The sequence below is a fragment of the Rhincodon typus genome, chromosome 4 (genome assembly GCF_021869965.1).
Source record: "Rhincodon typus isolate 14 chromosome 4, sRhiTyp1.1, whole genome shotgun sequence".
Taxonomy (NCBI): domain Eukaryota; kingdom Metazoa; phylum Chordata; class Chondrichthyes; order Orectolobiformes; family Rhincodontidae; genus Rhincodon; species Rhincodon typus.
This window is the reverse complement of record NC_063335.1, coordinates 28,121,498-28,144,857: the sequence shown is the minus strand read 5'-3', so window position 1 is coordinate 28,144,857 and position 23,360 is coordinate 28,121,498. Positions and strand designations below refer to the sequence as shown.

Below are 23,360 nucleotides of genomic sequence, written 5' to 3'. Positions count from 1 at the left end.
AAGGTTTCTGAGACAGCATGCTTTCATCTGAACAGAGAAGAGCAGCAGATATATGGGAACAGCACAACCTGCAAATCCCCCTCAGCATTCTGACTTGGAAATATATCTCCGTCCCTTCACTGTAGCTGGGTTAACATCCTAGAAATCCCCCCCTAAAGGCATTGTGGGTCTGCCTACAGCACATGGGCTACAGTGGTTCAAGAAAACAGCTCACCACCTCTTTCTGAAGGGCAACTAGGGACGGGCAATAAATGCTGGTCCAACCAGGGAGGTCCACATTCCATGAGTGAATATTTTAAATAATGTCTCCAAAAGGCATGGAGACAGCTGATGGTTCAACCAACCAGCTGATTTCATGAAGAGCACATGCACAAATCCTAACACTTGTTTGTGTCTCCATGAATAAGGGAAACATTATGTTCAGAGGGCAGGAATTATGCTTTCTAGGTTCATCTGTAATCTTCACCATGCGTTAGTGGCTGTCTGATGGCAAAAACCCAGTTCTCAGTTGCTGGGTTGGGCTGTACCTGGACCATGGTGTTTCTGAGTACCTGGATAGGATAGTGTAACCAGTATTAACATTCACCACATTGATAAGCTTTCAAAAAGTTTTCTTCTGTCGCAGCATGAACTGCATGCATATGTTTTTACAATATTTGTACAATTTAATTTTCAACCCTGTCAACACTTTAATGATGTAATTTTCATAACCCAGTTAAACATTTAGGAATTAATTTTAATAATTTAACTTTCTTTACTAATTTGAGATGCATTTATTCAATGACCGAAGACTGACTGGAAAGAGTTACTGAACCAATCTGGAAGAAAGATAAATATATATCATTAATAGAGAATATTCCAGTGGTCTTGACATTTTGTGTGTATGCTAATTCATCTCTATCAAAGGTGCTGAATTAACATCCATGAGTGAAATAATTGCTACTAAAATAGCTTGGGTTAATGACTGTACATGCTCCGATATTCAATTTCCTCCTCACTGATATCAGTAACCCCTCTTAGTTTGTCTCCGCTCAATCATAACGAATGCCAAATATAATTTGTGTATGCGAATGCAAAGATGATTAAAATTAGTTAGAATTTGTTTTTAGGTTTCAGGCTGGGACATCCCCTTCCAGTTCAGCATGAGTTGATAATATAAGTGAACATGTTCAAATAGATTGGTTGAATTCTGACAGATGGAGCTCATTGTAGGGTTGTGAGAGATTATTCACTTTGAGCCTTATATAGATTAAAGTACTTCTCAACTGATGAGAAGCTAAGAACTGTGGGGGAGTATGGAGACTTCAGAGTTCAAGCAAGGAATCATTGATAACGAATTAAGAGGTTCAGACATACATGGTTTAAAATGCTGGTGGAAAATTGTTCCTCAGTAGGACTGGAATACAAATTGCCGGACTCATATTGAAGTTACATTTAAGGGGTGAAGGTGTCATTCTACTGTCACTGGGCTAATAATCCGGTCACCTCAGGCAAATGTTCTGGGGTCATAGGCCTGGATCCTACCATGGCAGCCGATGACATTTGAATTCCATAAAGAATCTGGAATAAAAATCAAGCGGGTGGCGAATATCTGTGTGGGGGTTGCACATTCTCCCGATGTCTGCGTGGGTTTCCTCTGGGTGCTCTGGTTTCCTCCCACAGTCGAAAGATGTGCAGGTTAGGTGGATTGGCCATGGGAAATTGCCCGTAGTGTCCAGGGATGTGCAGGCTGGGTGGGTTAGCCATGGGAACATGCAGGGTTACAGGGATAGGGTGGGGCTGGGAGGGATGCTGTTCGGAGGGTCAGTGTGGACTTGATGGGCTGAATGGCCTGTTTCCACACTGTAGGGATTCTATGATACTGTAATGGTTTTGATAGTCATAAAAGCCAACCTAGTTCACTCATGTCCTTTAGGGATTGGAATCTGCCATCTTTACCGAGTCTGGCCTATGTGTGACTCCAAACCCTGAGGAATGTGATTGATTCTTAACTGCCGTCGGTCTAATTAGAAACAGGCAGTAAATGTTGTCCCAGCTGGAGACTTGCACATTCCTGAATTAATAATAAAAAATAACGTGAAGTTCTGCAAAGACCTCATTTGGACTATTCTATTCAGTCCTATGTACAATCATGAAGCAAAATTTTGGCCTTAGAGGGGATGTAATGCTGACAAGGTGCTGCACAGGAGGTCACTAAATAAGATAAGAGCCCCATGGTGTCAGGGACAATGTACTGGCATGGACAGGGGATTGTCCAACTAGCAGAAGGCAGAAAGTGGGGGTAAAGGGCACTTTTCTCAGGATAGCAGCCGGTGATTAGTCGACTTCCACTGGACCTGGACAAAGGAACTAAGGGCATTGTTGCTACTTTTGCAGGTGACACAAATATAGGTGGAGGGACAGGTAATATTGAGGAGGTGGGGAAATTGCAGAAGTACCTTGACAGGCTAGGAGAGTGGGCAAAGAAGTGGCAGATGGAATACAATGCAGGGAAGTGTGATGCTATGCATTTTGGTAGGAAGAATAGAGGCATAGACTATTTTCTCGATGGGGAAAGGCTTCAGAATTCTGAAGCACAAAGGGACTTTGGAGTCCTAGTTCAGGATTCTCCTAAGGTTAACAAGAAGGCTTAGTTGGCAGTTAGGAAGGCAAATGCAATATTAATAATCATTTCAAGAAGACTAGAATACAAGAGCAGGGATGTACTGCTGAGACTGTATAAAGCTCTTGTCAGATTGTGTTTGGAATATTGTGAGCGGTTTTGGGCCTGGTATTTGAAGAAGGATGTACTGGCGTTGGAGAGGGTCCAGAAGAGGTTTACAAGAATGCTTCCATGGGTGAAGGTCATGCCATATGAGGAGGGCTTGAGGACTCTGGGTCTGTACTTGATGGAGTTTAGAAGAATGAGGGGGGATGTCTCATTGAAACTTACAGAATACAGAATGGCCTGGATAGAGTGGTTATAGAGAAGATGTTTCCAATAGTAGGAAAGACGAGGACCTGAAGACACAGCATCAAAGTGAAGGGACAACTATTTAGAACTGAGATGAGGAGGAATTTCTTCAGCCAGAGGGTGGTGAATCTATGGAACTCATTGCCACAGAGGGCTGTGGAGGCCAGGTCATTGAGTTTAAGACAGAGATAGATAAGTTCTTGATTAGTAAGGGGATCAAAGGTTACGTGGAGAAGGCAGGAGAATGGGGGTGAAAACATATCATCCCCGATTGAATGATACAGCAGACTAAATGGGCCAAATGGTCTAATTCTGCTCCTATATCATGGTTATATCACGTACATTTATAAGAATACCAGGTTAAATTTGGATGAGGAACTACACAAGCAAGTCACGTAGTCCCTTGAATCTTAAAGATTACAGGGTGATCTGCTGCGATGAATAAATTGATTGGATTGAATAGGTAAAGCAAAACCTTTCCTCTGGTGGTGCACCAGAACAAGAGAAAGAACTTTACAATTAGAAATTGGCACTTTCACTGTGAAGCTCAAGAGCACTTCTTCCTGCTACCATCTGCTGTGGTGGGATTCAAACCCAGGTCCCCAGAACATTACCTTGGTCTCTGGATTAACAGTTCAGCAAAAACACCACTGGGCCCTTGCCTCTTACACATTACTATTGTATCTGTTTTTACCAGCTCCTCTGGTAGTGCATTCCAGGCACGGACTACCCTCTGCGGGAAAAACATGCCTCTCCCTTTTACCTTAAACCTATGTCTCCTAAATAGACTCTGATGACACATTCTATCCATGCCTCTCATAATTTTGTAAATTTCTGTCAGGTTTCCCCTCAGTCTCTGATGTTCAAACGCAAACAAATCAAGTTTGTGCAATCTCTCCTCGGAGCTAGTACCCTCTAAAACAGGCAACATGCTGGTAAACCATTTCAAAACCCTCTCCAACGCCTCCACCCCCTTCTGATAGTGCAATGACCAGAACTACTGATTGATTGATTGTTGTCACGTGTACCCAGATACAAAACCCGCGGACAAGGGAGGCGCAGTTGTAGTATGGCGCACTGACCTCTACATCGCCGAGGCCAGACGCCAGCTCTCTGACACCTCCTCCTACCGTCCCCTTGATAATGACCCCACCCCTGACCACCAAAACATCATCTGCCAAACCATCCACATCCTCATCACTTCAGGTGACCTCCCACCCACAGCCTCCAACCTCATCATTCCCCAACCCCACACCGCCCGCTTCTATCTCCTTCCCAAAATCCACAAACCTGACTGCCCTGGTCGACCCATTGTCTCCGCCTGCTCCTGCCCCACCGAACTTATCTCTACTTATCTCGACTCCATTTTCTCCCCCTTGGTCCAGCAACTCCCCACCTACGTCCATGACACCACCCACGCCCTCCACATGCTCCAAAACTTCCGATTCCCTGGTCCCCAACACCTCATCTTTACCATGGACGTCCAGTCCCTATACACCTGCATTCTCCATGCAGATGGCCTAAAGGCCCTCTGCTTCTTCCTGTCCCACAGGCCCAACCAGTCCCCCTCCACTGACACCCTCATCCGCTTAGGCGAACTCGTCCTCACCCTTAACAACTTCTCTTTCAATTCCTCCCACTTGCTAGAAACAAAGGGGGTGTCCATGGGTACCCGCATGGGCCCAAGCTATGCCTGCCTCTTTGTAGGTTACGTGGAACAATCCCTCCTCTGTAGCTACACAGGCCCTGAACCCCACCTCTTCCTCCGTTACATCGATGACTGTATCGGCGCCGGCTCATGCTCCCACGAGGAGCTCGAACAGTTCATCCACTTCACCAACACCTTCCACCCCAACCTTAAGTTCACCTGGACCATCTTTGATACCTCCCTCTCCTTCCTGGACTTCTCTGTTTCCATCTCTGGCAACCACCTGGAAACCGATATCCATTTCAAGCCTACCGACTCCCACAGCTACCTACCTCCTCCCACCCACCTTCCTGAAAAAATCCCCTATTCCCAATTCCTTTGCCTCCGCTGCATCTGCTCCCAGGATGAGGCATTCCACTCCCGAACATCTCAGATGTCCTCGTTTTCAAGGACCGCAACTTCCCCCCCTCAATGGTCGAGAACCCCCTCAACCGTGTCTCCCGCAACTCATCCCTCACACCCCCCTCCCCGCAATAACAACCAAAACAGAATCCCCCTCGTCCTCACGTACCACCCCACCAACCTCCGGATCCAACGCATCATTCTCCGACACTTCCGCCATCTGCAATCCGACCCCACCACCAAAGACATTTTTCCCTCCCCATCCTTATCTGCTTTCCGGAGAGACCACTCTCTCCGCGACTCCCTTGTCCACTCCACACTCCCCTCCAGCCCCACCACACCCGGCACTTTTCCCTGCAACCACAGGAAGTGCTACACCTGCCCCTACATCTCCTCCCTCACCCCCATCCCAGGCCCCAAGAAGACTTTCCACATCAAGCAGATGTTCGCCTGCACATCTGCTAATGTGGTATACTGCATCCGCTGTTCCCGTTGTGGCCTCCTCTACATCGGGAAACAAAGCGGAGGCTTGGGGACCGCTTTGCGGAACACCTACACTCGGTTCGCAACAAACAACTGCACCTCCCAGTCACGAACCATTTCAACTCCCCCTCCCATTCCTTAGACGACATGTCCATCCTAGGCCTCCTGCAGTGGCACAATGATGCCACCCGAAGGTTGCAGGAACAGCACCTCATATTTCGCTTGGGAACCCTGCAGCCAAATGGTATCAACGTGGACTTCACAAGCTTCAAAGTCTCCCCTCCCCCAACCTCATCCCAAAACCAGCCTAGCTTGTCCCCGCCTCCCTAACCTGTCCTTCCTCCCACCTATCCCCTCCTCCCACCTCAAGCCACACCCCCATCTCCTACCTACTAGCCTCATCCCGCCCCCTTGACCTGTCTGTCCTCCCTGGACTGACCTATCCCCTCCCTAACTCCCCACCTACACTCACCTTTACTGGCTCCACCCCCGCCTCTTTGACCTGTCTGTCTCCTCTCCACCTATCTTCTCCTTTATCCATTTTCCATCTGCCTCCCCCTCTCTCCCTATTTATTTCAGAACCTCCTTCCCCTCCCCCATTTCTTCAGAAGGGTTCAGACCCGAAACGTCAGCCTTCCTGCTCCTCTTTTGATGCTTGGCCTGCTGTGTTCATCCAGCTCTACACCTTGTTATCTACAGTGAAAAGTGTTGTTTTGTGTGCTAGACAAGCAGATCGTACCATACAAAGTGCATCAGGGTAGCAGAACGCAGTGCAGAACATAGTGTCACAGCCGCAGAGAACGTGCAGAGAGAGATGTACATTAACGTTTGAGAGGTCCATTCAAAAGTCTGATAATAGCAGGGAAGAAGCTGTTCTTGAATCTATTTGTATGTGTATTCAAGCTTTTACATCTTCTGCCTGACAGAAGAGGGTGGAAGAGAGTATAACCAGGCTGTGAGGGGTCTTTGTTTATGTTGGTTGCTTTCCCAAGGTAGCAGGAAGTATAGATGGAGTCAACGGAAGGAAGACTGGTTTGCGTGATGGATTGGGCTGTGTTCACAACCCTTTGTATGCAATATTCCAAATCTGGCCTAACTAAAGTTGACAGAGTAACTGTATGATTTGCCAATTTTTACGCACTATGCCCCGACCAGTAAAGGTAAGCATGGCATATGCGTTCTTAACCATCTTATCCACTTGTGTTGCCACGTTCAGGGAACTCTGGACTGTATGCCTAGATCCTTCTGTATGCTGATGCTACAAAGGGTTCTGCCATTGACAGTATAACATTTGAATCCTTTTGTTTAAGGATCTACGGGCTTATAGTTCATCACTTGTCAGACCTAAAGTGGTTGGAGAGTGGGTTGGTCGTGAGGAAACTGATGCCGATCCATTGGCTGCAGAGATGTTGCAACCTCCAGTACCCAGAATTCAAGATGCAAATGAAGACAGCCCGATCCCAGTCAGGTAAACATGGGTATGAGTGTCTCTGTTAGGAAACTGTGCAAGTGATTCTTCGCCTGGAGGCTGTGTGACATCATCTGACTGGGTACAGCATAGCACTACTCAACCAGTAACCCTTTCGAGCCAGGACCTTACACAACAAGTCTATGCGTGCTTCTCTTGAGGAGGTCTTGATCAGTGTTGATGTGTTCTGCAAATGTATGCTGGAACAGAATGCTCTCAAACTTCGATTCATGGGCAGGAGGTTACGTCAGTGCCCGATAACCTGTGGCTACAGTGCTGGGTTCAGGGGTCAGAGGCGATGGGGCTGGTGGGAAGGGGCTGGAGCGGTATTGAGGTTACTGATTCCTGTCCCTGCTCCCGTCCTGAGTTTCTAGCCTCCTCGTCAATCCAATGTTACGAGCAATCACTCAAAAGTTCAAATTTTGTTCAAAACTTTATTCTGTTTAATATGTTTTCACTTGGAATGTTGTCTCCATGTTGACATTTTAAAGACTACCAAAAAGCTGGTTTTACCATGCCCATTGTGGGCATTGCCCATTGGTTGGCAAATCAATGAGAAACCACCAACCCTTCAGTGGTGGAGGAGGGTTTAAAATGAAGAAGTGCACCTCAAAAACTGAACAGGCATCTACCTGGCAGGCTTTGGACATTGCCTGGAATTTAGCTTCCCATTACCAGCTGGTACCACAGGGAGTCATTCAGAGATAATCATGGGATCCTAGAAAGAGAAGCGGTGTGGGGGCTGGGTTTCTTTGGAGTTTCCTGGGGACTGGGGGTAGGATTGGAGGATGTCTCTGACAAGCGGAGAGGGAAGGGAGGCTTCAGATGCAAGGATAGTGAGGTATGCTCAGTGTTCTCCCACTTCCTGACACTCGATGTCTCGATTTGGCATATCCCCAGGGAGCTTGGTGCTAAACAATGTCAGAATTAGCTAGGCAGACATCTGGAGATATGGGAAATGTGCACAGGTTCAAGAGAAGCCCTGTGTCTCTATTCAATTTGAATGGGCACTAAATCATTCTCACACGTTCATTCAAATAATTCAGAATTTTAAAAAGTGATTCTTGTGAGGCGGGTGATTTGGATTATCTGTGACAGGGGTTTTGCTCGATTATTCAAATTTAACAAGCTATTTTAAAATGTTCTTGCAGCCCTAGACTTGAGCAGAAGAGTAAAGGTTTGAGAGAACAACAGCAGCAGCACAAGAAACTCCTGGCTGCAATGCTGTCCCAGGAATCCTTTCATTTTGTGCACAGCACAGCGCCATCTGTGGCAGATGAAGACATTGAGGATGAGGACGATGCCATGGAATTGCTGGGTAAGGCACTGAATGGTGACATAGGAATGCAATCACAAGCATCAAAATTCAGATTTTATTCAATGTATTTTTTTCCATTCATTCTTGGGCCATGGATGTTTCTGGCCAGGCCCAGACTTATTACCTATCCATAATTACCCAGAGGGTGGTTAAGAGTCAACCACCTTGCTGTGGGTCTGGACTTACATGGAGGTCAGACCAGGTAAAGACAGGAGATTTCCTTTCCTAAAGGGCATTAGTGAAACAGATAGGTTTAACGTGACAATCGGAAATGGTTTCATGGTCGTCGTTAGACTCCTAATCCCCTGATTTTTATTGAATTCAAATTCTACCATGACAAGATTCGAAGCTGGGCCCCCAGAACATTACCTGGGTCTCTGGGTAAATAGTCTACTGATGATACCACTAGGCCATTGCCTCCCCTAAGTATCCCATGTAATTGACTCTAAAAAGGTGAGGTGTATGCTCCACAGGTACCACATTCTTACTCCTCTTTAAAAACCCAATTTCATCCCAGCATGAATCCATGCAGTATGGTGCAACCCATCCTCATTACAGCCTTCTGTGTATCATCTATGGCTTCGGATTACTTCAGAGTTTACAAGAAATTCAAAACATTTTGCCTGCATTGGGAATTGAAAAATACAGATCAACATTTTTGATGAAGGTGTTTTCATCAGAAATCTTGCAGAAAGGGGACACGTTTAAGAGCCTTGGTAAAGTAAAGCAGAGAGGAAAGTGATTCAAATTGACAGGAAGAGCTGGTTAACAACTCCTGTAATTCATGTGCAAGTACCACAATTAGCAGAATGTTTCTCCATGCCTAGCATTTATGCGAAAAATTTTAAAGTACCTTTCCACATGTTTAATTTCCCATGTGAACCTTGAAACTAAACAAACATTCACAGCTCATTGACATTCCATGTTCTTCTGGGTTTAAAAGGAAGCCAGCATTTAAAAAGGGCCATTTTGAGAGAGGCTCCAAATTGGGCAGTTTACTTTCTAACTGTGTTAGATATTCTGTTGGTGATATTTTGAGTGTTGGTTTTGTTGGTTTGCATTTTGAAGTTGTTTGTGAACAGTTTGGACTGGAAGTATTTTTAGCTACTGCAATTAGAATTTTAAATGCTGAACTCCCACTCTATTTTTTTTTGTCTGCTATTTGAAAAAGATAAAAACTGCAAAGAAAAGTGATATGAAGTTTGTCAGACTGCAGGGACAATGGGTCAGATTTTCAAAATGCAATTGGGAACCTGATGCCCCGGTAAGTCCAGGTTTCCATCGCCATGCTGCAACTGCATTACATGCTCAAGGCTACTCTGAAATGGGGATGCCAGTTCATAGTGCCATGCCACTCCAAGACGGGACAAGGTCAGAAGCCAACGACACCAGGTTACAGTCCAACAGGTTTATTTGAAAGCACAAGCTTGTTGGACTATAACCCGATATTGTATGATTCCTGACCTTGTCCTCCGCAGTCCAAAATTGGCACCTCCACATCATGACTCCAGTAGGCAGGCATTGCCCACACAGGGTGCATGTTGAATACAGCTGGCAGCTACATTAGGAGACAGCACCTTAAAGGGATAGCAGCATCAAGGCATTCAAAATTAGCTATATGAAGACATCAAAGGTGCTGTGCACAGTTGAATGCAAGATACTTTACCCACAAAACATTTCATTGTGTAAAATTGGCATTGGATTCATGGCTATCATCAGACTCCTAATTCCAGATCTTTATCAAATGCTGTGATAAGATTCATACCCGGGTCCCCAGAACATTACCTGGGTCTCTGGATTAACAAATTAAAAACGAAAAGAACTGCAGACGCTGTGAATCAGGAACAAAAACAGAAGTTGTTAGAAAAACTCAGCAGGTCTGGCAGCATCTGTGAAGAGAAAATCAGAGATAACGTTTAACACTTGTTGGATACACAGTTTAACTTCCCTGTTCTGACTTTTTCCTCAGTGTTTGTAGCTCATCTTGTTCTATTTCTTTAAAAGCCTCAATCAAGATGGTATATAAATTGCTGCATTGAATAAAATTGAACAGTCCATAGAATCGAGGTAAAGGTCACAAAATTCAATACGACCTGGAGGCAGGATTATGGTACTTGATGCCATGTTCATTGTTTCAAATGCTCAGAGTGCATACACTTTGGGCGACCTGTTCGTTCGAGATTGAGCTGTGCATTGAGCATAGGACGTAGTGCTGAATGGTTACATGCCTAGACAGGGATTGCAAAATGGTGACAGGTGAGCATATCTTCAGGCCTGCACCATTTAAAGCCAGCAGACATCTCGATCACAAGAGCTCAGAATGCTCTCATGCAAGTTCAATCTGCTGTCAATAAGCCTCAGATTTTGGGCAGCAGGGTGACTCGGTGGTTAGCACTGCTGCCTCACAGCACCAGGGACCCAGGTTCGATTTCACACTGCGGCGACTTTCTGTGTGGGGTTTGCACGTTCTCCTCATGTCTGTGTGGGTTTCCTCCCACAGTCCAAAGATGTGCAGGTTAGGTGGACTGGCCATGGTAAATTGCCCATAGTGTCTAGGGATGTACAGGCTGGGTGGGTTAGCCATGGGAAATGTGGGGTTACAGGGATGGCGTGGGTCTGAGTGGGATGCTCTTTGGAGGGTTGCTGTGGATTTGATGGACCAAATGGCCTGCTTCCACACTGCAGAGATTCTATGATTCTGCCATTATACCTTTTCAGTGGTTTTCCAAGGTATTACAACAATCTGTCCATCAATTCATTGCCAGGGTTGATGAGTTGCACTCCACGAGAACAGGAGAGAGAGAAGTAGAGCTCAAACAATGTCGTCTTTGCTCAAGATTCAATATTCCTTGTCTCACTATTGCCTGTCAGCCTTGTTCTTGTCTGGCTGTTAGCCATTATAGCCAGCATCTCATTGCCCATCCCTAGCTGCTGCAGTGCAAAGCCAAGCCTTCTAAGCCAAGCAAGCGCTTTATCAGGGTTATTGTGCAAGGCCAAGGCCCTTCTGCTGTAACATCCCCTTTATGCAAAGAAATCCCAAACAGGTATACATCATTGTACCTAAGCTTGCACTGTCAATTCAACAATTATACAGGCATGTAAAAACTAAGTTAACAGGACTAACAATTTAAATGTTCATATAACATGTTGGGCGTTTGACAACTCATCCTGATCTGGTGATTTTACATTCTGCTGGAGAGATGTGTCTTATTCTCAGCGGCACTTGGCTAACAATTTAGTTCTTTTGTTGCTGGTTGCTGTCACTTACTTTCATCACACAATCAGCTTCGGAGCTTTCTTCCTCACTCTCATCGCCCATAATTGGTGTCACATACATTGGCCTGAGCTGTCTTCTCTTCCTTGGCAATGTAGCTCCGTGATTGGCAACTATCTCACATGACCTGGGCTGATTGCCCGACTTTGAATCCTTCACTGGTGTCCCAATCTTTGTGACTTGTGCTGTCTGCCCAGTGCGTAGTTGTGGTAGTTCCGTACCTGTTCAAAGGTCACATGTGTCTTTTGTTCTCCTTTGGCATTGAAGAGGAATATCTTGTGCGTTGAAATAATTTGCAATTGCTTTCTCGGCAGAATTGTTTCCACTTGCCTTCTGAACATAAATTCTGCTGGGGATGGTAGTTCCTTCTCCATTGGTATTGCATGAAAATATAGCAATGTAATGTAAAATTGTTGTCGCTCAACATTTGATGAGCTTGGATTTGATGGTACATAGCCGTAGTTTTTCTAGATGTGTGTAGCGGAATGATTAAATGGGTCACATTTGTCTTGTGAACTGTGATCCATTGACAGATACTATTCACTCTGGTACACAGAATAAGCTGAAAGTAGCGATTGTTGTTTCAGTGATGGTTGCAAATATGTTGCTAAACTATCAAGCAATGGGAAATTTGGAGAAGTAATCTTTTACAAGGATGTAATTTTCTACATTCACCATGAGTAAGTTCATTGCTTCTTTTGTCCAAACAATTGAGGGAAAACCGTATGAATGTAGAGGTTACCTCTGCTGCCCCACAGTCATTCACGTGTCACCAGATATCCAAACTCATCCCTGACAAGTCGTTGGATTTACAAGTTAGTCTTGTGTCGTTGATGTAACGTGGACAAGATATCTTGGTGTAGTCTTTTTGGTACTAGGAATGTTTGCCCTTGCAAATGAGTTGCTGTGATACACCGAGTTCATCGCTGTACAGCCAAAATGTGTACAAGTTCACTGGAACTTCCTTGTTGCCATCAGGCATAATAGTCTTTTGCAACTATTGATGTTGCTAACCTTTAGCAGTTGCTGATTTTAAGTGTTCATACTGACTCTGACCAATATTTATCGGATCTGTCTTGAGAACATCTTCAATTTCACAGTCTAGAGATCCACATCTAGAGCAGGAGGGCTATTCTGGTCTGTCCATTAGATACAATCATCCTGGTATCTGGCTTGAATCTGATTTTAAAGTCATATCCTTCCCTGTTAACACTGTAATCCTGGCAATGCATTTGTTAGTAGTTTATGGCAGATCATTTCTAGGACCTTATGGTCCAAGTCAACTGTGAATTTCTTGCTGAATAAGTAGGTGTGTAATTGCATGTTGTCAATACCAGAGCTAAGTATCACACTCTGCAGTGAAACAGCTAACTTGTGCAGATGATAGAGCCTTTGAGAAAACACAGTAGGTTTTTTTTGACTTGTAAAATGTAGGCACCTGAGACTTTTGCAATGCTTCTACTTCCAGGTTCATGTCTTTTCTGTGGTTGCAGTTTTGCAATATGCAAAATTTTGTCAATAGAGGTCGCTTGAGGAAAGCAAAGACACATTGGTGATTGTCTTGTCCTACATAGGGGACATTGTATTGAGCAACTCTCTCAGCAGGAATGTCTTTTCTCCAAAGTTAGGAATATATGATGACAGGAAGTTGAAAAATCCGAGGCAATATTGCCAATTCCTCTTTATCCTGAGGGGTGGACATCTCTTTAACATCTGTAGCCTGGCTTCTGAAGATGATTAAAAAGACCCAGAGATGATCTGGAGAGTACCTAAGGACTAGCTCAAGGTAAGAACCAATTTTCAGACAAATGAATGCCAGCTTGCATCATAATGACAAAAACGCCAAGAGTCTATTGAAGACCTTATCGCCCGATGCCACAGAAAGGGACATGGGCATGATCTTTCTGAAGAAGAATTTGGGGAGGTTAATTGAGTTGGTCATTACCTCTATCGTGATCAACACCATCCAGAAAGATCTTTTGGACAAGGCAAAGGGCCATACCATTGACTTTTTGTTTGAAATCGGAGCCAGCATGAAGCTATTGTGGCAGGCCAACATCAGCTACAAACTTTAGGTGCAGACAATACTATAGCCACCAAGATCTGTTATTGATTATTTAATCTGTCAAAAGCTGTCTAAATAGCTGTAATTCAGTGAAGGTGTCGCTCACTGCCCAATCCATGGTCAAATGTTTATCTTCCATTCTTATGTTGAAAGTCTGTGGCATTTTGATTCATTGCAGCAGAGTGAAGGACTTATTTATTCCTTTCTTTTATTTGATTCAGTGCTCTCATAAAGTCAAAGAGACGTACAGTGTAGAAAAACGCCCTTCAGCCCATTGAGCCTGTGCCACTCAAAAAAAACAACCACCTAACTATTCTAATCCCACTTTCCAGCACTTGGCTGATAGCTTTGACATCGCAAGTGCACATCTAAATACTTCTTCAATATGATGAGTGTTTCTGCCTCTACTACCCTTGCAAGTGTTGAGTCTCAGATTCTCATCACCCTCTGGGTGAGAAAAAGATTTTCCTCACTTCTACTCTAAACCTTTTGCCCCTTATTCTTGTATTTTTCCTTCTTTTGATTCTATTTTACTTTATTTTCCACAATTGTGTCCACTTTAAGAAATTTTGCTGAGTGTTTCTTTAAAAGATGAATGTCTGTAGTAGCAGGTTTCAGCCACTTGAAGGAATTTATACCCAATGAAAGTGTCACACCAGAATTTTTAGGTTTTAAATCTTTTTATTTGAGTGCTTAATACAGTATATTCTGTACAGGAAGGCCGTACAGTCAAAATGACAGTATCCTTTGAACGTCAATGTTTGTTTTAAGCTTGTAGAACCTTTTCAATTGTTTGAATAAAACAAAGAACAGTGGGTGCTGGAAATCTGAAACAAAAACAGAAATTGCAGGAGAAACTCAGCAGGTCTGGCAGCATCTGTGGAGAGAGAAAGCAGAGTTAATGTTAACGTCCAGTATTGAAGAACAGTAACTGGACTCGAAACTCTGCTTTGTCTCTACAGATGCTGCCATATCTGCTGAGTCTCTCCAGCAATTTTTGTTTTTTGTTGTTGATTTTACTTGAAAACTTGTAAGAATTTAGGGCAGCACGTTGGCTCATTGGCAGCACATTGGTTAGCACTGCTGTCTCACAGCGCACGGATTTAATTCCAGACTCGGTGACTGTCTGTGTGTAGTTTGCACATTCTCCCCGTGTCTGCGTGCGTTTCCTCTAGGTGTTTCAGTTTCCTCTCACAGCCAAAAGATGTGCAGCTTATGTGGATTGGCCAGGCTAAATTGCCCCATAATGTCCAAGGATATGCAGGGTTCGGTGGATTGGCTATGGTAAATGCAGGGTTACAGGGATGGGGTAGGGGCGTGAGTCCAGGTGGAATGCTCTTTGGAGGATCGGTGTGGACTTGATGGGCCAAATGGCCTGCTTACACATTCTATGAATTTTGACTGCTGTATCTTTAACTTTTATGCCAGGAAGCAGGCTGAAACTTTGTCTTTTATGTTTTTATGAAGGAGGTAGGGAGCTTCTAGCTCAATAGGTTTCAAACTCTAAATAAAAAGAAAGTAAGACTACCTTTTGGCTTCTTAAGTTGGAGATTTGCACTGAAGTAAACTTACTTTTCTACTTCATGGAACAGCTCTTGGTATACTTTCAGATAGCAGTCCCTTCTTATTTAGTTAGTAATGATGGTACCAAAGTCAGAATTACTTTTAGCAATAGTGTAGTAACTTAAGGCGTTATTATAGCCATTAAATAACAGAGATACAACATTCAGGAGGTTTACTTGAACCAGAATTTTTTCATTGGTCAAGTCACTTGGTGTATGGATAACATTGCTACTGATGATTTCAATATCCAGATAAAAGGCTGATTAAAGATACTTTAAGACATTTTATTACTGGAATTTCATCTTAGGCATTTCAAAAAAAATTCTAACAGAAGTGAATAGGCATGTTTGTCAGGAATTTATTCAGTTTACATTTATTTATAGGTTAATTACTATTTTAGAATGCCATTGGGGTTTAGTGAAGATTAAACTAATCTCTGTGTAGACACTGATAAAAATCCATTGCAGCTCTGTAATGATCAACATATGAAACACAGGGACTGCATTTCCTGCTGCTGGAAAGCAACCTTTGAGGCTTTTGGTATGGTTAATAATAAAGCGATTCTCTGGGCAGCTGGCCCAGGCAAAGAAGATTCACTCGGATGTTGGGAAACATCATTTATTATTGTCCTGAGTCCTCAAGGCAATGGAGCCTGAGATGGAGCCAGCATTGGAGCTCTTTTCTAAAGAGGGGAAAATTTCTGTCGGTGCTCTGGGTAGCTGCATCAAGAAATCACTGTCATCGTAGGAGGGGATGCTAGCACACTAGCTAAACTCAATGGAGTGTAGAAGTAGGAGTGGAGTAGGGGGGGTGAGATTGTGTGATCTGTCTGAAATTACTGAAATTGACGATAATTTGAGCTCTTTCCTTATGGAACCTGAAGCCAAGAGTGGGTGGCAGATTACTTTAAAAGAACATTGGTTCTGAGTGGAATTTCAGAGGATTGTGTCATGTGTAATTCCATTCAACGTTGTGGATGTATTTACATGAAATAGAATGCAGCGGTTCAAGAAGGCAGCTCACCACTATCGTCTCAAGGGCAACCAGAGACAAGCAAAAAATGCTGGCTCATGTCCGATGAGTGGATAAAAACAATGTTCCATATATAATGTGGAAGGAACCCATATTGTATATCATTTAACTTGGGACTCTAATACTGCAACTGAACGCCATGGGTTGCAAATACAGAACTCTCAAACAGCAAATGACATTTCTAAGCATAATGAACTCAAGCCTTGCTGAGCTGATGACAGTGAAGATTCACCAATGTAACACTGTTTCAGGACCAATCCTAACCTACAAAGCACATGCAGCTGTTTGATAGATAAAATTGTCTTCATGCAAATATTGAGCTTGTTAATGTAGGTCACCCGTTGCTTAAAATCAATGATTGTTATAATGGGTAAGGGAGCTACTGGTTTCAAGGCAGTCCAGAGAAAATGTGTCATGCTTGTTTGCTGATATGTTCCCACCATACCCAGCATCAAGCCTTTGCCTGCTGCAGGAAGCCAATTAAGGTGGTTCAGAGATCAACTCTTCCCTGCATAAGTCAATTTTGCCAGTGTTACACAGGTTCCCTGTTGTGTCAGCAAACAAGCAAATCCAAAGAGGCAGCTGGACAGCAGAAAGATTGAATTGTGTGAGATTTCAAGTCTTTTCTATTGTTTCCTGATGAGAGCTGGTGATCGATGCATTCGCATGTCAGAGAGCCTGCCAGAAGAGGCTGAAGACTGATGTTTCTAATGGTGCTGGGACTAAATGCAGTTGCAGCTTCTCTCTTTATCAGGTTGCTTCACCGTCTCTGTGCTGCTCCAGCTTGTCCATCAACTCTTACCGTGACATGACAGAAAACACGGCTTGGGATCCACTTCCCATCTCTGGAACCGTCCTGCTGTCTCTAATTGATTGGCAATCCCACGGGAAGGGGCTCTTAGTTGTCAGCCTTGTGTACAATTATTCTGGAGAGTGTGCTGTGGTTCTCGGCTGTAGAAAGTGTTCAAATTACAAAAGATTTGACTGGAATAATGTAAAGAAATGGAACTGAGGATAGACATGATTCCTTAATACTGTGTTCCTTAATAGGTCTTGACAGTGATGCACAGCACACATGCTTTACTTATTTTAATGGAAAAGGCAGGTTGTACATTGACAATTCATGTTTAAAAATGGCTCAACAGAAATAAGACCATAAGAAATAGGAACAGGAGGAGGCCATTCAGCCCCTCAAGCCTGCTCTGCCATTCAATAGGATCATGGCTGTTTCGACATTCCTCACATCCAGTTTTCTTCCCTTTCCCCGTAATTTTTGATTCCTCTACTGATCAAGAATCTATCTATTTGAGCCTTAAATATTCACAAAGACTCTGCCCCCACAGCTCTCTGTGGCAAGGAATTCCAAAAACTCTCTGAGCAAAGAGATTGATCTAGTGCCCCTTTATTCATGTTCTTTAGAGTAATGAGTGGTCTTTCCTTTGTTTCTATGGATCTGATCTTTTTCTGTGTTTCTTTAGAGCAGCTTATCTATTGGCAGAGATTTCTGACGCAAGATTTATAATTGCCCCTATCCGTGGCACGTACTTAGGATCACGCGTTTTATGCAATTTCATATCCTCTGTATATAAAAGGTTCCTTTTAAATAATTAGCCAAATCATCTTATTCTTCAAAACTTTATGATTTGAGGTCATTATGACATTGTTTAGTTTACATATGCCATTCTTAAGATCAAAGATGTCATGTCGTCAAAAGATGAAAGATCATAAGTTGTTTGAAATAACTATAATTTCTTATTCAATTTTAAAAATGACTTTGTTGGACTAAAGTAGCCACAACAGATAACACAATCAACAAGTTGTCTACAGTTGTAGAAGTTCCAGAAGACAGAGCTAAACAATGTATTGTGAAATGCTGTGTCTATAATAGTGTGGTCACTGTAAACACAGGGAAACAGTGAAAGCACAGATCTCCTGTCGCCGACCTTGAACTAACAACAAGTGAGACATTTTGAAACCTTGTGTTACCCGAAAGGATTAAACAAGCCTTTTACCCCGGTATTTGTCCCTTATATGACAGGAAGTTTATTCAGACTTTAATTAAACAAACCCTTCTTTATTTAGAGAGATAGCAAGAACTACAGATGCTGGAGTCAGAAATAACAGTGTGGAGCTGGAGGAACACAGCAGACCAGGTAGCATCAGAGGAGCAGGAAAGCTGATGTTTCGGGTCAGAACCCTTCTTCAGAAAAGGCCCTGACCTGAATCATCTGCTTTCCTGTTCCTCTGATGCTGCCTGGCCTGCTGTGTTCCTCCTTCTTTATTTAGTCTATTAAGTAGTAATACTCAATATAAAACATCTATTGTTGCAACATTTACCTCTTCGTCTAACTTAACTTCGACTTTAACTCACTTCCTTTAACTTAACCTAACCTTACTTTAACTTAGTTCATGTTTAACCCTAACTCTAACTTGATAAGTTTTTGGCTTGAAGCAATTACAACCTCAATTTGAATGAAATGGCAACTTTGCTCTCAGCATAGATCTTGCCTTGTAGTTCTTTGTCTTCCCTGAAGATAACATCAGGGCACATCTTTCTCAAATATTGGTCTCTGGTCACTCCTGAGAAATTCTTTGTGCTGCTAGTTTTTATCCCCAAATGTACTCATTCTGCCAGAAACTTCTCTGGCACTCAGCCAATGAATTGACCAGACCTGAACAGACTGTTCAATCCCAGCCAATGGAGTTTACTAGTAAACAATTCTGAAATGTTTACACCAAGTCATAAATAACCACATTCCATGCTCCATATAAGATAATATGGTACCAGTATGTTGAGTGGACCACCATAAAACCTCCTTTATTTGGTCAAGACAGGAACCTGAAAGTCACAGCTTACAGGACAGGTCACAACAGGTCCTGGCTGCAGTTTTAACTGAGGTCAAAGTTTAAACTAGCTTGACCAAAGTTCCCAGTATGCTTGATTGTAGCTCTTAACCAGCTTCATAGCTATTTCTGCTGCTGGGTACATGACCACACTTGTTATACTTGAGAAGGTGTTAATAGCCCCATCTACTTCCGAAGGTCAGCAAAATGTGTTTGAGCAGAGAGAGAGAAAGAGAATCTAACTGGCAAGTTCAAGCAGTCACAAACAAAATTCCTTTTAGTTTTTGAAACATTTCTAATTATCCATTTCTGAGGTCTTGTCTCAGTCTGTTAAGAATCTAACATGCTGGTAACATCATAGCCAATGTCAGGCTCACACTAAGCCTGCCTCAAATCTGAATCTGCTTTTAACACCAGAACAGAGGACAGCAAACAGTACGCTAGGCTAATAGCTAAACCTGCTTTAAGTCCAAGTCTCTCTCAAACCTGACTTCCAGAAAGAATCCTATATTTTCCTTTGGGAAGTCTGTGGGAAGCATTTTGCTATATTGTCATAAAGTTTTAGAAGAATTTGTATAACTGGAATCACCAGATCATTTCACTCATGGGTAAAGGAACCCTCACTGGACTTTGATTCACATAATATAATCTTTATACATTTTGTTTTAATCCATTCCTAGTTGTGAAAGTGTTTTCTTTTCTGTTTTTGTCTCATTGTGTGCATGTGTGAAGATGAGAAGACCACCTTAGGTTTGAATTGATACCTTTCCTTTAAACATGAGCAAGAATTTCCTGTGAGAGTCATTTTTTTAAAGAATTCATATCACAAAAGGGGGTTTGGAGAATACTCCAAGCATTTTAAAAATTAAAACTCGATGTTTACAGAGAGAAGCTGAGAAGAATGGAAGTCCAATCTGCCCCTGACCCTGTCCGTAAAAAAAATATATAATTAACCCTCGACTCTCTACTAACAGTAACCATATGGTGAGATAAAGCACACAGGAAGAAATAATGCAGGCTTAAAAGAAAAGTACTGGAATAATCATGAGTGATTTTAATTTATCCTGGAAGATGAGTTCATAGTGTTTTGGGGGCATTTCCTTGGAGCAGTCCATTGTAAAGCCAGCAAGACCATAAGCTGCTCCAGATCTGTTTGTAACTTGTAAAATAGGAGGAGTTAGTGACTTCCTAGTAAAGGCACCCTTAGGTAACAGTGATCATAACATGATTGAATTTCAAATTCAGATAGAAAGAGAATAATACATCTAAGACTATGAATTGAGTTTTAAAAATGGCAATTTTAAGATTATGAAGATTGAGCTGACAAAGGTGAACTTGGAAATTAGGTGAAGGCATGAACCGATAGAGATGCAATGGCAAACATTTAAGAATATATTTCATAACTTTATTGCAGAGCTATGTTCCAGTAGGAAAGAAAGATTTTAACAGAAGGACACAAGTGGGTAACTAAGAACGTTAGAGATGATATCAAATGAAAGAACAGCCAGCAACTTCACAAAGCCGAACAAAGAGACCTAGAGGTATAGGTGCATAGTTCCTTGAAATTGGAGTCACAGGTAGACAGGGTGGTGAACAAGACGTTTGGCACGCTTCCCTTCATTGGTCAGTGCATTGAGTATAGCAGTTGGAATATCATGTTGTGGCTATACAGGACATTGGTGAGGCCACTATTGGAATAAGACATTCAGTTCTGGTCTCCCTGTTGTAGGAAGGATGTTGTGAAACTTGAAAGGGTTCAGAAAAGATTTACAAGGATGTCGCCAGGGTTGGAGGAGTTGAGCTATAGGGAGAGGCTGAATAGCCTGTGGCTATTTTCTCTGAAGCATCGGAAGCTGAGGGGTGACCTTTTGGAGGTTTATAAAATCAAGAGGGGCATGGATAGGGTGAATAGACAAGGTCTTTTTCCCAGGGTAGGAGAGTCCAAAAGTAGAGGGCATAGATTTAAGGTGAGTTGGAAAAGATTTTAAAAGGACCTGAAGGGCAACTTTTTCACGCAGAGAGTGGTGCATGTATGGAATGAGCTGCAAGAGGAAGTGGTGGAGGCTAGTACAAATGCAACATTTAAAAGGCATCTGGATGGGTATATGAGTAGGAAGGGTTTAAACGGATATGGACCAACTGCTGGCAAATGGAACTAGATTAATTTGGGATATCTGGTCGAGATGGACGAGTTAGACCGAAGGGCCTGTTTCTGTGCTACATAACTCTATGACTATAAGGGGCAGTGGCAGATCAGCAGACGGACAGACTTTAAGAAACAGCAAATAATGACTAAAAGGATAAAGACAGAAAAAATGATGTGAGAGAAATCGAGCTAAAATTATAAAAAGGGATAATAAAAGTTTTTATAGGTACTTAAAAAGGATAAAAAGAGTAAGTAAAGTTTGTGTTGGTCCTCTAGAGAATGAGTTTCAGGAATTGACAATGGAAAATCAATCAATGATGCATGAGTTGAATAAATACTTTGCATCTGTTTTCACCACAGAGGATGCGAATAACATTCTAAAATTAATTGTGGATCAGCAGGGAAAGGTACTGAGGAAATTTTTAGAATTAAAAGCTGACAAGACCCTAGGGTCTAATGGACCTCCTGCTAGAGTCTTAAATGAAGTGTTTGCTGAGGGAACAGATGGATTGGCTTTCAATTTCCAAAATTTCTTAGATTCTGGAAAGGTGCCATAAGATTTAAAATTGGCAAATGTTGCTCATCTTCAGGGAAGGTGGATGACAGAAAGCTATAGGTCAGTTAATCTAACATCTGGTATAGCTTCCTGAGGAAGTAGAGGCTAAGGAAATGCAGCATGTCCACATTGACTCTTACCAATTTTTATAGATGCACCATAGAAAGCATCCTGCCCAGATGCATCACAGCTTGATATGGCAACTGCTCTGCCCAAGACTGAAGAAAATGCAGAGAGTTGTGAACGTAGCCCAGTCCATCTCACAAACCAGCCCTCCTTCCATTCCTGCCTTGGGAAAAAAGCCAATATAATCCAAGCCCCCTCCCACCCTGGTCATAGTCTCTTCTATCAGGCAGAAGATACAAAAGTTTGAAAACATGTACCAACAAATTCAAGAGCAGTTTCTTCCCTGCTGTTATCAGACTTTGAACGGAGGTCTCATATTAGAGTTGATCTTTCTCTGCACCTTCTCTGTAATCGTAACACTATAATTTGCATTCTGCTCTTTTACCCTGATGTACTTACATAAGGTATGATTTACCCATTGGCACGCAAAACAACACTTTTCACTGTATCTCAGCACATGTGACAACAATAAATCAATTCAAATCAAAAGATAGGGAGGTGATGGGATGAAACTTTGAGGAGGTTATGTGATGTCACTTAACAAATAGAGATTAGGAATTCTGAGGAAGGTAACTGACCAGCTATCCTCCCGCGCAGCGCCTGTCTGACATCTACGAGGCACAAGTCCAGAGTGTGATGGAATACTCCCCACTTGCCTGAATGAATGCAGCTCCAACATTCAAGAAGCTTGACACCATCCAGTATAAATCCTGCACTATCCACCACCTTCAACATTGATTCTCTTCACCTCTGATACAGGCACTATATACTATCTGCAAAATGAACTGGTATAACTCCCAAAGCTTCTTTCAACAGGATCATCCGAATCCACAAAGTTCATCACCTTGAAGGAGAAGGACAACAGATACATGAGAACACCATCACTTGCAAGTTCCTCTCCAAGCCACACGGCATACCGAATTGGAAATATATTGCATTGTGCTGGAGAAGGTGGTAAGAAACTTTCTTGAACTGGTTCAATCTTTGCAAATAAAGAACTGCAGATGCTGGAAATCAGAAACAATAACAGGAATTGCTCGGAAAACTCACCAGGTCTGGCACCATCTGTGGAGACAAAGCAGAGTTAACATTCTGGCTCGAGAAACCCAACAGAGAAGGGTCTCTGGACCACGACATCCTGAATTGGAAATATATTGCATTCGTTCACTGTCAGGGAGACAAAATCCTACAACTGTCTACCTCTCAGCACTGTGAGTATTGCTAGACTGCAAAGATTGAAGCGTTAACATTTTGGGTCCAGAGACCCTTCTCTGTCGGGTTTCTGGAGCCAGAATGTTAACTCTGCTTTGTCTCCAGAGATGGTGCCAGACCTGGTAAGTTTTCCTAGCAATTCCTATTACTGTTTCTGATTTCCAGCATCTGCAGTTCTTTATTTGCAAAGATTGAACCAGTTCAAGAAAGTTGCTTACCACCTTTTCTAGCACAATTGAGGATGGGTAATAATTACTGGCCTTGCAAGCA

General features: G+C 42.8%; 1 protein-coding gene across 1 annotated transcript in view; it reads left to right on the top strand.

Moving 5' to 3' along the window:
* c4h8orf34 (chromosome 4 C8orf34 homolog) overlaps window positions 1–23,360 on the top strand; it is a 200,813-nt gene that overhangs the window by 150,089 nt on the left and 27,364 nt on the right. The window contains exons 6-7 of the mRNA XM_048595930.1: window positions 6,797–6,954; window positions 8,106–8,272. Of these exons, the coding sequence (XP_048451887.1) occupies window positions 6,797–6,954; window positions 8,106–8,272 (325 nt within the window). The remainder of the gene's footprint in view (window positions 1–6,796; window positions 6,955–8,105; window positions 8,273–23,360) is intronic.